Source organism: Malaclemys terrapin, chromosome 8, assembly GCF_027887155.1.
Source record: "Malaclemys terrapin pileata isolate rMalTer1 chromosome 8, rMalTer1.hap1, whole genome shotgun sequence".
Classification (NCBI taxonomy): domain Eukaryota; kingdom Metazoa; phylum Chordata; order Testudines; family Emydidae; genus Malaclemys; species Malaclemys terrapin.
In genome coordinates this window covers 75,998,329-76,012,741 of record NC_071512.1, presented here as the reverse complement: position 1 = coordinate 76,012,741, position 14,413 = coordinate 75,998,329, and the positions used below count along the sequence as shown (strand labels likewise).

At 42.1% G+C, this 14,413-nt stretch overlaps 1 protein-coding gene across 3 annotated transcripts in view; it reads right to left on the bottom strand.

The window, feature by feature from the left end:
• The window catches only part of ARHGAP29 (Rho GTPase activating protein 29), an 85,416-nt gene extending 72,857 nt beyond the window's left edge, over nt 1-12,559 (bottom strand). For 2 of the 3 annotated variants that reach the window (XM_054037779.1, XM_054037781.1), the window contains exons 1-2: nt 12,420-12,559; nt 8,974-9,319 (exon numbers count right to left, since the gene is read on the bottom strand). In XM_054037779.1, the coding sequence (XP_053893754.1) occupies nt 8,974-9,235 (262 nt within the window). In that variant the 5' untranslated portion in view covers nt 9,236-9,319; nt 12,420-12,559. Of the gene's footprint in view, nt 1-8,973; nt 9,320-11,496; nt 11,614-12,419 lie in introns of all 3 variants that reach the window. The other variant, XM_054037780.1, reaches the window with a different exon arrangement.
• Between the last annotated feature and the right edge of the window lie 1,854 nt (nt 12,560-14,413).

Below are 14,413 nucleotides of genomic sequence, written 5' to 3'. Positions count from 1 at the left end.
GTATGACAGCAAGGAAAAGACACAAGAGTTGTGATCTGCACATGTGTAAGACACTTGATTTTACATAAGTCATAAAATATGCCAGCCTTGACCAAGGCAATTCTGCAACTACCCCAAATTAACACTCTCACTTTTCACCAGAACATAAAATACATGAGCAGAAGAGGTACCCGCCTATATTTCCCCCGCACTGAGAGGAAAATAGAAAAAGTATGATACTGCATAGAGGCTAACAAATAGAAAGTTTTTATATGTAACAAAATAAATGAGGAAAGCCTGCTACTCATTCTGATACGAAATGTAACACACTTCTTTCCAGCCCCATGGACACAAGTATTCCAGTATCTACTTCAATAGTAGTTAGTATCTGAGACCAGGGCATTATCAGGCTCTTAGAAGCCATACTGCAGAATTTGATCTTTAGAGACATTTGATATTTAAGGGTGATAATTCTATTTTGTAGTTATACAAGAAAGCAGAATTCCAAGATACTACATTACCATTTTAGAGCATAACTACAAACATTACTTACAGTGATTGGAGACAGGAAGAAGCTAGGATGAATCCAGAAAGAAAGAAAGAAGCCATTAAAGAGTTCATTAAAAGAACTCAGAACCACGCATATAGCATATAAAACTATACTTTCGAGGTAACGCTTACCTCAATGAGTAACAAGTGGTTACACTCAAAAGTACATTCAGATATACTAGAATTAAAATCTAAGCACATAGTATAGCTAATTTAGCATTCTGATTACTCAATGTACCATCATGATACTGACTAAAAATGTAAAACTGTAAATTTCAGCAGGTATAGTCATGAGAGAGGTGTACACTACACATTTCTAAGCAGTGGAAACAGCAGAAATATAAATCCCTGTCACTTACGACTTCAAAGCCAAAGAGCAAAAAAAGTGCTTCTTCCTTCTCTAATTTGATACAATTAAGGATCACTATTGTAACAAAGTGAAATATGGTTCTAGTAGAGTTTCCTGAACATCCTATATAAGCTGAGTTAACGGAACTGGACTCGCACTAGGAACAGAAACTATGCTTCTATAAGCACTCCCACCTGGTCCCCTGAAGTCAAACTGATGGGGATCAATCTCACTGAGATCATTCAGAATGATGCTCCACCATGCACTATGTCAGTGACATCACAACAAAACAACATGGTAGTGGCACCAATCTACATACTTTTTTTTTATTTTAAAAAACAGCATACTGCACGAATTTGAAAAGTTAAATATTTTTGATATTTTTTGGTCAATATTAAACTTTGCAAGCTCTGTCCCATGCTTTTGGTTCGAACGGGTGAGAATGTCCACTTAGTGGTTATAAATTTTTCCTTTACAAAATGAACAAGGTGGCTTTTTTCTAATATCTTGGTGAAATTGGCTAATGTAGGGCAATCACTTCTCTTTCAAGAGCAATCCTGTGTCTCTGAGGAATCCTATCCTGTCCTCCCTCTTGTTCAAGATGTGAGAAGCAAATGGGCTAGTTGCATGGGTTACATGAGATGCCTTCAATAGGTAACCATCACCAAATTTGGTTCCCAACAGTACAACTCATCAACTTTCTCAGAGTCTATTTGAGACTGAGGCATGGATGAGAGCAAGCTGGCTGAAACTCAGTCCAGATAAGAGGTGATGATGGTGGGCTGAGAAAAGCAACTGGATGGTATGGTAAAGTTTATACTTGTTCCTCTGGACCAAAGGGGTGTGTCTGTAATTTAAGTGTTTGGTTAGATCCCCTGATACCTGCTTTCAGGAGTAGCCAGAATAATCTTTGCTCATTTAAGCTCATTGATTAGGAGGTTGCAGCCTTCTCTCCCAGATGCAGACCTCACTACTATGACTCATAACTAGTAGTGACAGAATTGACAATTAACTTTTATCTTTAAGAAATGTATTCTATTTTTAACCACTTTAACTTTTACAGTTGCATGAAATTAAAGGGGGGTTTGGACAGCACTGACAGCGAGGCTGCAGGGGATTCTCAGAACCAACAGCAGGGCTACGGGGGCTCCCTTTATGGCTGAAGGGCCCAAAACACTGAGCCACAAGAAGCAGGGGAGACTGCAGTCCTGGCCTGTTGGGGTAGAGAACCCCAATCAGGAGTCCAAGGAGGATGAACTCCCCGGCTACAAGGGAGGCCACCTGCTGCTGAATGACTCCTGGTCAGGGACAGCGCCCGACTCCCAGATGGTGAGAGGATGAAAGAGAGCACACATGGCTGCAGAGGGCTCCCTATGCTGCTGCAGTGCTGAGGACACCCGATCCCTGCAGGGACAAGTTGCAGGGAGAAGGCTGCACTCGTGCAGGCCTGCTACCCATGGATTTTTTCATCAATTTCAGTGTTTCAGCTAAAAGACACTTAACTTCAACTTTAATCAAATCCTGCCAAGCCTACTCATAATATTGTCAAGCCAAGATCAGATTACGGCAATGTGCTCTGCTTGTGGCTACAACACTTGATCTTAGCTCAAAGAGCCAACACATACTGAATCTGGTACAGAGTGCAGCAGCATAATTGTTAAAAGGCCTCTCTCACTTGTGCACCTACAACACTTGTGCTATGTGAATTGGTCATCTGCAAGTTACTAGGTATAGTTCAATGCACTGGGGTACCTTCATCCCCACACTATATATAAAGCACAATGGGGAGATTTTCAAAGTCAAAGGACAATCAGGCATCCAATTCTCATTGATTTTTAACAGGTACCTGACTGCCCTATGCCTTTGAAAGTCTCCCCGTAGGTGTCCTGGAAGCCTCCTACTCAAGAGTTTGCCACCCTCTCTCGGTATTACTGCTGCAAGTTAGAGTCCGAGGAGGCAGCTTTAGGACACACTTCAGGGCTGACCATCATACAGGTGCTTTTGAGAGAGGGATGCGACTTAAATGTGGGTCATTTTTCCATTTGCTAAATGGCCTACTGACTTATTTTTGGGATTTTTAAAAAAGTGTTTTGCTGTGCTTTTAAACTCTTATTAAAGCTGTCTGGAGTTTAGGATTGGCACCTGTTTTGGTATGTTTTAAATGTACATAAAGAAACCTGAAATCTGAGGCACCACTCAAGAATATAGCATCTCCACTGCTTGATGCAACTCTAAGTGACCAGATCAGGTCCCAGAAAAGATGCATAGAAAAGGGTTACTTTTTTTTTTTTTTTTTTTTTTAAATCACTAGAGGAAAGGGATTCCTCTAAATCATTAACAGACTTTAGAGTGCGTCCCAGGAATTCAAAATCTAGTGTGATAATTTCAAATTAAATTCACGCAAATAGCTCGTATGTCCATTTTCATTCCATTGTGTTAGAGAAGTGCTGATGTCTTTATACTGGGTTGGCCCGTTATTTTGATTCCCTCAATGCAGGAGAAGTACCTTTAATCTCACAAGACCCTAACGCAACTGACAGTGATCCTGAATCTATTTCTTCAAGACACCAGGGAAATGTAGGTTAAATCTGGAGAGTCAGCTGTTTCTGACACTACCCAACAAGAATAAAGATGCCTAACCCTAATTTTGAGCTAGGTGGGAAATACCTGTTTTCACCAAGAGATCTACTAATTTTGATTATGCAATTTAGCCAAAATAGATTCAGTCTTGAAATTTTTACTCAAGTGCAGAACTTAGACCAAGATGTTCCCCTTTATCTGGCCAGAGAAAGGGAGAAGATTGATCTTTTAACAACAAATGGACAATGATAGAGCTGAGAGCTGGGTAAAGTCCCTCTCAGGGAGGCTCTGTTTCAGCTGATCCTCACATCTCATGAGCACAACACTCAATTTGAACTTAATGCCTGGACTCAAAAGGAAGGGGTATTCAGAGAGAGGGATAGACACCAAGTTAGTCTGTACACTGCCTTATAAAGTTTGACAATTATGTGCCACAAGAGCTACTCAAAACACTCTTCTGATGAATTTAGAGTGAAGGCTCCATTTTTGATCTACTCAAACAAACTGCCATTTTCAGTTTCTCCATATAAGTAAACTATTTCTCTAGCTTGCTGCCTTAAGCCTGGGGCTTAAAAAATGGATCAGGTATCTGCTAACTGGAAGACTAAACCTACTAAATAGAGGCAGACACAGAAACAAGAGGAAGTGGTCCCACCAGTGAAGTCCCTGGGCACCATGCTGGTGAGCATCTCAGCCCCCTATAACCAAAGCTTCTGAAAAGAAAAAAGGCCTTGGTTTACTTCCCCAACCTGGAGCTTACTGGCTGTTATAATTTTCCTTGACAAGTATCCCCTACTCTACAGCTACCAGGCTGCAGTGAAGGGTGGAAAAGACGACCAAAATTACTCTTTCCCCCCCCAACTACCATTTTTTGGTTCTTCTTATTCTGTGAATAACTCCAGAGGCTAGCAGTGTTGCTGCTCACAAAGCAACATGAAACTGACATGATTCAAAAGTTTCGAAGCCTCCCAAATGATTCTGAACAGCCATGCACTGATCAAAGTCTGATTAATATTGCATTGGTGTATCACACCTGATATAGCTATGAACCATAGCAAAAGTACAAAAGCTGTCTGCATGCTCAGGAAAATGGCACTGGATAGTTTACATACTGTTCATGAGAGAACCTACCAAGCACTATCCATAAGCACTAGAAACAATTTTGCAAGAGATAAAACTTCCCACTCCTACCAGCGTAGTAGATTTCGCAAACTCTGTTTAAGTCACACTTTATCTAACAACAATTGCTAGATAGGACAAAGTTCTGACTAAAGCTCATTGGAAACCATGAAGAACAGTACTGCAGTGATTTGCCAATTACTTTACCTTAGGTTAAAAGCAGCACTCTCCCTGAAGTCCAAGCAGCAAAAATAAAAATTTTTGATAAGTCTGTATCAAGGTTCATTTAATTAGTGCAAATGGAAATGCCACTGCAGTGGACATAAAAAGTGAAAAGACTCTCACATGTAGCATTCTCCTCTCTGGAAATCTCTGCAGTTCAGTATTCATGTAATTATTTATTCACCACCAGTATGTTTGCTGCTTTACAAAGCATTAGATAAAGTCCACATTCAAAAGGAGTTTATGATCTAGTTCAGACACAAATACATTCTTCAATGCAAGGTAACTTACCTGAATAGTTTACCCAGGAGTACACCACTACCTCAGAAGAACCAGAAAAATGATAAAACTGAACCGTGGGAATAACTGCCAAACCCTTCCAACAGGGAAAATAAATGATAATCCAGTTGGAAATTTAGCGCCTAAGCCTACTGAAATCAATGGGACTTCTGATATTGACTCCAATGCAAGAAGAGTCAGCCCCTGAAGATTAGCTGAAGCAATCTGTGCCAGGTCAGGGTACTGGGTAAGTGAGCCTTTGCATTATATAACCTTCTTCCTCAGGTTAAAGCCCGCAGTATTAGCACTAACAATAATAGTTGCAAAAGAAGTTGTCAATCTGCATTGAAAAGGCAAAATATTTATGGAGTCAAGACATCACACTTAATAGAATCAGGTAATGTTTGTCAGATAAACGAAAGACTAGTAGCTAAAACAGCAATGTTGAAGTGGCAGAGGCCAATAAATGGTTGCCTGTTATCAAGTTAACACACCTGTGTATGCTACTGAACACAAATTTTCATTTGGCAAAATAAACACTTTGCCCAGGCCTGCCCTTCCAAGAGAATTCTGGTACTATTTAACCTATAACTTATTTTACCTTTTCAATGCAAAATTGAGAGATCCATTGGCAGCAACAGGAGAAACAGCATAAAGTACCTACACTCAGTGTCTTTTGACTTCCAGTATGAGATCAGCCTTTGCATGCACAACATGAGGTTGTTCTATTGATCGATGATGCATTGCTACAGCACACTGTATGACAGAGAAATAGTTGACAGTAGCACAGAAAACTTCAGCAAGTAGACTTTGGGTTCTCTGAAAGACTGAAGTTTTCCAAGGATAAAAGTCTTCAAAAATAAAACAGCTCTTCTCATCCTCTCCAGGAAGACTGGCGGAGAACGGGAAGAGGCTCCTTAGGAACTGGGGCTAGTACAATACTATGGTTGAGTGCAGTATATAAATCTAGATAGATGGCTTCAGAGAGCCTGAACACAGCAAAGAAGAGCATATAGGATGGTACACAGTGACCAAGGTTTGCCAACTGTCTGAGGGAAGCACTTAACCCAAGCAGGAGGAGAGACATGGACTTTGGTTGCCTGCTTTTAAGTCACATCATGAGGTCCCCTGAGGGAATAGAAAAAGCAGCAGTTGAGAGCTGCATCTCCAACTGTGCTGTTATGTGCTATAAATGCAACTGCCTGTCCCCAAGGGAACAATGTTTTGGTGAATCTATGCACAATAGGCTACATTTTTAAAAGGTATGTAGGGACCTTAGGTGCTTTTGAAAATCCCACCAGGCACTTTTACACCTTTAAAAGTCTGGTCCAGTAATCTTAATTAATCTCTGAAGACAGCATAATTTTAAAGAAAGTTACACCAACACCTCCAACAGGTTGCTCTACAGCTGTCTGAAGATGCACACAATTGGAAAATTATAAATTAATTACAGCTTAACTGTTAGTTGGAAAGATATGATTTGACATACTAATCATGAAGTCCAGTATCCTGACTCTGGCAGTATTAATACCAGACAATGCAAAGGAAAGTTTATATATCTATATATCTATATATATATATATATATATATATATATATATGAAAATGCACCAAGAATGATATCCAAAGGAGTCAGGAGAAATTCCTTCCTGGCCCATACAGTACACTCTAAAAATTAGTCGGATAATTTCAGAAGGTGGTAAATCATAAATATTAGCAACCAAAGTTATCCATCCTTTTATATGTAAACAGTGTGTAGTCTCAGTGACCTCCAGTGTCAGAGATTTTTACACATAAGTTACATATTGTGTGAAGTTGCTTTTCCTTGTTTACTCTGAAATTTGCCAGCTGCTAACTTCAGCCTAAATGCTGGGCCAATTTATTGGTCAGCAGTAGAAAGAAAAGCACCTCAGTTTGAAAGAAAGTTTACCTTTGCATTATTCAATATCTGAGATTTTTATAGTTACTGTTACACACATTCTTAGTCTGTGCAGATGTATTCTGGACAAAGTGTCAAGTAACAGCACCCAATAGATGCAGAAAATTTTTAAAGATCCATCCTTTTAAAAGATCATTAATTTCATAAGCTGACAAAAGTGAAAACAGTTTAATAAAGTTACTGTGTGATCTAGACTAAAAGGAGATCGCATAACCTACCTTCCACACTATATTTTGGGGCCTCTGAGTTTATTTATTAAAACTGCCTCTGTGGCTGCTAGAACACACTTGTGTTCTGGCAGTTGTTTCCTGTGGACTGTCCATTCAGAGGTTAAGAGGTGCCAGACAGACAAGTTTGACCACATCAAATGACCACATCTACCTGTGTGTCAAGCTGTGGTGAACACTAGTGGCGCTTAAGTCAGTATTAGGCTTCAAAGTTACCTGTACATTTAAGACTTGTTCACTACTTTTCTGGTGCAATTCTTTCACAGTAACTGCAGACTCAAAACAGTACATTGTTTACAACATTCACATCCTGAATCTCTTTTTTTCCCCTAAATAAAACTTAGATCCTGGAGGCCACCTCGACATAAGTGGGAATACCTCAAATGACAGGAAAGTAGCATTTTCCATTCCAGCTAACGTTTATTATCCCTAACCAAAGGGAGTTATTGGGGTGATGCTAAGTCAGAAATCCTCAGAATATTTATGTGACAATTGTTACACTGACCCAAAATCTAAACAGGAAAGTAGAGGACGCCCCACACCACAGATAAATCTGATCTTTGGTTATGTTTGTAAGAAATCATAAGCCACATTAGTAACAGCAATAATAATGTTTTTCTCAGTGAGAAACCACTTGAAGCTGCAAGTATTAGACCATATCCACAAACTAGCTCTAGGTATTGTACAGACTACTGTGTCTACTAAAAATGTTTAACGTGCTACAGGCTTCATGAAAATTAGAACTTCGATGGATTTTTCCTTTCCTTAAAGTAGATAATTAAGTCAACTTGCTCATTACAATTCTAGAATTGCAACTAAGGAAAAAGGGACAATTGGATGGTAGTGGTGGAAGGAGGAAAAGGAGTTGCAACTATCTACAGGTAAAAACAGGTGGGAGAAACTGCTAATAGCAGTCAATGGATCCCATACCAGACTAGTTAAAACTATGAGTTATGTCCAAACAAGAGAACACCTCTTCAGAAAAGCTTTCCTGCTGTTGACCAAGAAAAACTGATAGCATTTCCCTTTCAGGAAAAGATAGGGTGACCAGACAGCAAGTGTGAAAAAGCGGGACAGGTGGTGGGGGGTAATAGGCGCCTCTATTAGACAAATATCAGGACTGTCCCTATAAAATTGGGAAAGAAAAAAATCCCTAGGAAAAGAAAAAAAAAGTGACGTGTTCCAGGAGGATGGGCTAAGAAAGCAAATTTGTAGTTTCCACCTGCTAACAGAAGATGGTAAACAAATACCTTGGCCTGGAAAAAGCGAGCTTTACAGAAAAGTTAAAACTCCATTAAAGGTAGACCAGTAACAGTTGTAATAGCATGGAAAACTGGATCTTAGCCAAAATATCAACAGTATACTTTGAAACTACAAAAACCATCAGTCAGTTGTTTAAAGGACTGATTTAAAGTTTCACTATTTTTCCAGTGTCAGTTCAGCCAGTCTGATGGGAACCAGACTTTCCCCTCCTTCCTTTTACTTAAGTCTTACCAACCGTATCAGCTCTATATGTTATGTCTCATTAGGAAACAAAATGCACTGTGTTTGATGAGGAAACGTAGCACCCAAAGTAACATCCACCACTTCCTGTAATCATGCAAGTATTTGGCAGAAAGAAAAAAAACACAAGTAAAAACCACAGTAATGTTTGCTACTGTTCCTACTGAGTACGGCTGTGTGTGTGAATTTCAAATCAGCTAAGAAATAGAATAAAGTAGCTGACATACCTTCTGAAAGAATGGCTTCTTTCAAATACAGTAGCACATCTGCAAATTTTCTGACATCATTCACCAACTGCATGATGTATTCTGGATCCACAACAGGACTGTCGTAGCAATCAGAGTTGGAGCTAATACTGCTCAGAGAGTTGCTCTTGGTGCTGCGCCCCATTCCCCAGTTTCCCGAATTGGAGATGGTGAAGAAATTGGATGTAGACAGTCGGGCTAATCCCAAACCACGCTTGTTACTTCCACCGTTCTGTCGCAACATCCCAGCTGATGCAGTACTTATAAAATTCTTGCAGCTAACATTCAATGTCACTTAATGTCCATTTGAAAGGCCAAAGACGAAGCCCTTAAAATTAATAAGGGGGGGGGGGGAGAAAAGAGCGTGATATTTTAATGGACGAGAACAACATTTGAAAGGTAAAACTTTCATACTGACAATGCCTGGAAATATTTTCAATGTTAAATTCTTGGATATTGAAACATTTAAATCAAATTGTTTTAAAATCCTTTGATTATCTGAAGTTATAAAGCAAATAATTAATTAACGCTAGCATTACCTGAAGAGCAGGTGGAGGTGGTGCATGAAGGTAGTCTATAAGCTTTGTCCTGGAGCTACACAAACTAATCTCTAAATTTACTCCAAAGAACTGTTCTCTTTCCTGAACATGTGTTCATGAATCCCTAATTTAATACACTCTATAATGCATACACTGAGGCCGGGTCTACACTATAAAATTTTACCATGGCTGAACAGTTGCCAACAACCATGAAAAATTGGCATAATGCTGAACAAAAACACATGGACAACTAGGCCATGTTCAACACCATTTCAGTTAATAAGATTGTTGGTTACCATGTTTAAACAGGATCCCTATGAAATTTTACCATGTTTAAATATGGTAAAATTTCATAGGGATCCTATTGGCCTACCACAGTTGGATGGAAAAAGGAAAACAGTCTGAAAAAGGCTAAAGTTTAATTGCAAGGTGGGACTTTAAGACAACTGCCATTATTTTGTTTTTAATAACAGTAACTCACACTAAAAACAAAGGAAGGCAAAGAAGCTACTGAAATTCCAAAAATGTAACTTCTTTAGTGTGTCAGATATTGAGATTCAATCTGTAAAACCTACAGGAGTTAATTTCAGGGGGTTCTATTTTATTTTAGTTTTAGCACAGCACTTTTTAGGAAGTTCACTCCCAAAGAAAGTTTATATTTCGGAATGAATAAACTGATATAACTAAGCAGCCATCTCTATTCATTTAATTTAAGAAAACCAGAGTCATTCCTACTTCATTGTGCCAAGTGAAGTAATTCACTTCAAAGCATAAAGCGCCAGGTAGCAAAGGCAAGTATGTTTCCATTTTGATAAATGACTTCATTTATCCTCTAAACACTAAGAGAAGAGAATTTATGTTTACATTGTATGTTTAGCTCAGAGGAAAAACAATTGTAAACAGCATTATAAAGGCCAAATGGTTGAGACTTTGAATTGCAGAGATTACAATACATTTGTTTGCACCTCAGTGAAGTTGCAACTGGTTTGTCAGATGCTTAAAAAGAAAGAAAATTTAGAATTTAACTAACCCAGTTTAACTGCCTTGATAATATATATTGTTTTGAAGTAGTATGTATACCACTATAAGAAAATATATAAACAATGCTGAAAATGAAATTAGTAATTCCAACATGACAACTACATTAATAGAAACCTGCTAAAGTGTGTGGAGGAGGTGATTACAGGTGAAGTTTACATTAAACAAACACAGGATTGAGCAAAACATTTGTGCAACCTTCCTCAGTTCCCATGTGTTAGTCTCCTAGCCAGAAAGCTACTTTGCAATCCTGTCTTTCACATAACCTCTTCCTTCTTTCAACAAGTGTAACATCTTCTACTACTGAGACATAAGCAGAACTTTCCACAGTATTTAAAAAGGACACATTGTCAAATTAAAGACAGTCAGTTTCAATAATGAATTTAACATAGTTTTGGGTACTTGACCAGTCCCCCTTAATATGACTATGCTTTTGCATTTCCCTCTTTTGAAAATGTTTTTCTCTCATCTACTACTGTGTGACTAACTCGCACAAAAAGGGGAAGACAGCAATGACTATTCAGGGGACACAGTAAGACATGTATAAACACTTTAAAATACACAAAAATTTAAAGATATTTTCCAATACTCTTTCAGTTGTAATATTAGGAATTACATAATATGTATCCCCTTTAGTCAAATTTTTGCTGTAGATACACTCTTTATTTTTTCCTCACTTGTACTTGTCACAAGACAGAGGTAGGAGGAAAAAAAAAAAAGTTTTCCTCCCAGAACACGCATATTTCATTACTAGAAAAAAAAGTTTCATGTTCATTCTTATACACTTTTTTTTAGGCTAGAATCTCTTGAAGAAAGTCCAAAACAAGTCATATAAATATCTCCAGACTTTGGTTAAGAACAAGTAGTTCCCATCACAAACCATCCTCCTCCTCCCCCCACCCCCCAATAAACCAATCCACACACACACCTCAGACCAACTATTTCAGAAATCTGCTCTCTCAGCACAATTTTCTCTCGCAGACGATAAAGTTCCCTACCAGGGCCACATTTTGAAGAGTTCCTTTGGAGCGAAAAATCTACAAGTCTGTTTTTAAAAGGAACAGTAAAAAGCTCTCAACCCGGATTGTTTATAAAATGCAGCCAGAGCACACAGCAGTGCTGCCGTGTAGCTCCAACTGGGCCCGATTACAGCGAGGGTTTGCCTCCCACGCCTCGCACACGGAATGTCTCGCATTCCTAGCAGGACTCTGTACGGCAGGCAGGGGCCCCCTCGTCCAGCCGATGCAGCCAGCTGCCAACTCGCACGTCCTCGCCCTCCTGCCCAGGATTTACATACAATGGAGAGGAGCCGCTCGAGCCGCAAACACACCGCAGGGGAAGGGGGGAGGCTGAGCGGCAATGGGCGCAGGTAGCAGCCCGGCCGGGGGAGGGGGTTCACCGAGGGCCGAGCCAAGGGGGACGGGGCACTTCATGGGGCAGGAGATTTAGGGGACGCTCCTAGCCGCCCCTCGGTCCCCTTCGCTGGCCGCAGCCAGGGAGGATACCCCGAGCAGAGGGCCCCCCGGGCGTGGAGCCCAGAGCGGACGGGGACGCAGGGGGCAGACGGACCCGCCCCGCCCAGGGCGCACTTTGCTTGGCGGCGGGCGGGATCCCGGGGGGCCCCCACTCCCGCGGCGACAGCCAAGTCCCGAAGCCCCTCAGACCCCCCGGCCGGACTCTGCTCCCCCACCCAGGCTGCGCCCCCGGCTCCTCTACCGCTCCCCCGAGACCGCCCCTCGCGGCGCCTGGCACGGCCCCTGCAACCCCATGTGGGCGCCCAACGCTCCGGCCGACAGCAGCTGTCCGGGCCGGACACCGGGAACGAGACGCGCCACCGGGCAAGGTCCTTACCGGGCTGAGGGCGGCGGCGGGGGACGCCGTGAGATGGCAGCAGACGCAAGTCCCCGAGCGCAGGCAGCAGCCGGGCCGCAACGGGCCCCTGCGCATCCCTCCGCGCTGCCCATTGAACTCACACCCTCCGGCCAGCGCCGCAGCCGCCCGGCCCCCGACCGCTCCCAGCCCCGCCCCGGGCACGCCCCCTCGCGCCCGCCACCTCCCATTGGGCAGCTCCGTATCAGGGGCGGGGCTAGGCTAATAGCGCAACAGGTTGGGAGTGAAGACTCGGCGCTGAGGTGGCGGGAGGACTGGACTCAGCGCAGCCCGTGGTGGACGCGCCCGGCCTGCCCGCCGAGAGCACCGTTAAGACGGTAGCACGTAGCGGGCAGCACGGCGTGTGCCTCAGGCGGCGACGGTGCGCGCGCCAGACTCTCCGGCACCCGCTACGCACCATGCAACAGGCCAGACAGCAGCCGGCGTGCTGGGGTTCCCGCTCGTGTTGCAAACACTGGCCCATGCGGCCCAACGTGGTGGGAGGTGGCGGCAAACTCTGGAATCCGGCGGCGAAAAGCTCGGGTGTAAGGGGGCTGGAATAGGGCGGCTGCTACTTGCGCGGTAGTGTCAGAACCGAAGGGGCACGTTCATCCCCAGTTGAGGTTGCCCCCACCCACCTCAGCAATACTAGACGGTCGAAAGAATCTGGTGGCCTCTTTCCAGCCACAAGTTTGCAAACCCAGCCACAATAATAATATAATAATTACTGGAAAAGCCGCGTTGTACTGCAAGCCTCTCATCAGGCTTCTCCATTCCCAAGGCAGCATCACCGTCATCTCTTCTGTCACCTCGTAATCCTCATTCTCCAAAGAGAGGATCCTGGCATTGTTTCAGCGATCTCCCAATCCTACTCATTCCTGATCTCCACTGGGGCAATGGAGACATTGTTGTCTTCTTCCTTCTCTCCCTGTGACCCACTTCACCATCACAGTACATGATGCCTTGGTGCTGTCCTCAGTATTTCAGGTGGCATTGATGGGTAAATCCCAAGAGTATGGTTTAGTTCCTCATAAAATAATCAGATTTTCCTCACTGCCTTGGGCCTTGCTTCGGCCTCTAGCTCTTTTAATTTTTGCCCCGTACTAATTAATGGACCAAATGATGTTGTATTCAGCATCCACTTGGATGTTTGGGCATAGGCCCACAAACACTTCAGCCGCAGCTAGATCTTCTTGTTGCCTCTGTTGGTCATCGCTGCCTTATACCACCAAGCATAATTGGCAAACAACACTGCCAAATTACCAGGAGGAAAAAAAAAAAAGCTGCACCACATGTGATTGTAAGGAGATGTCTTCTGAGACGTGGATGAAAAATTGCCTTGCTACATCAATGGAGAAAATGCTATGATGTGTATAATACTATTTGTTTGGAAAAGGGGCTTCCACAAACCTTTACTCTAGGCCTATACAGTTCAGCAACTAGGCCAGACAGACCTCCTAAGCATTAATTGGTGCACTGTTGGATAACAATGGGAGGAGTATTAGTATTATGCAGGGCACTAAGTTAGCATTTGTTGTTTATGCTGGTTCTGCATTAGTGTATATTGGGATGGAGGAGGACTACAAGGTGGTTAGCCTTGCTTGAACTTAAAATGTTGGTGTGAGTGCCTAGATGTTGTTGGAATCATGAAGACATGGTATATTATAGTCATCTTAGGAAGCACCAATAGTGGTTAACATAACAAATTTCTCCAATGTATACAAGGCCTAAGACAAAGACTTATTTTAATGTAGCATACTATTATATACAAAAATAAGTTAAATAAACATTTGTGTTGCAAAGTCAAGCACTCAGAAGTTAGGAAATGTGAGAATTAAAGCTGTCTGTGCCAGGTTTACTTGTGAAGAGTTTAAGTGATTTGCCCAGCATCACCAGGGCATTCTGTGGCAGAGGCAAGGATAGAATCCAATCTTTCAGGTAGGGTGACCAGACAGTAAGTGTGAAAAATCAGGACA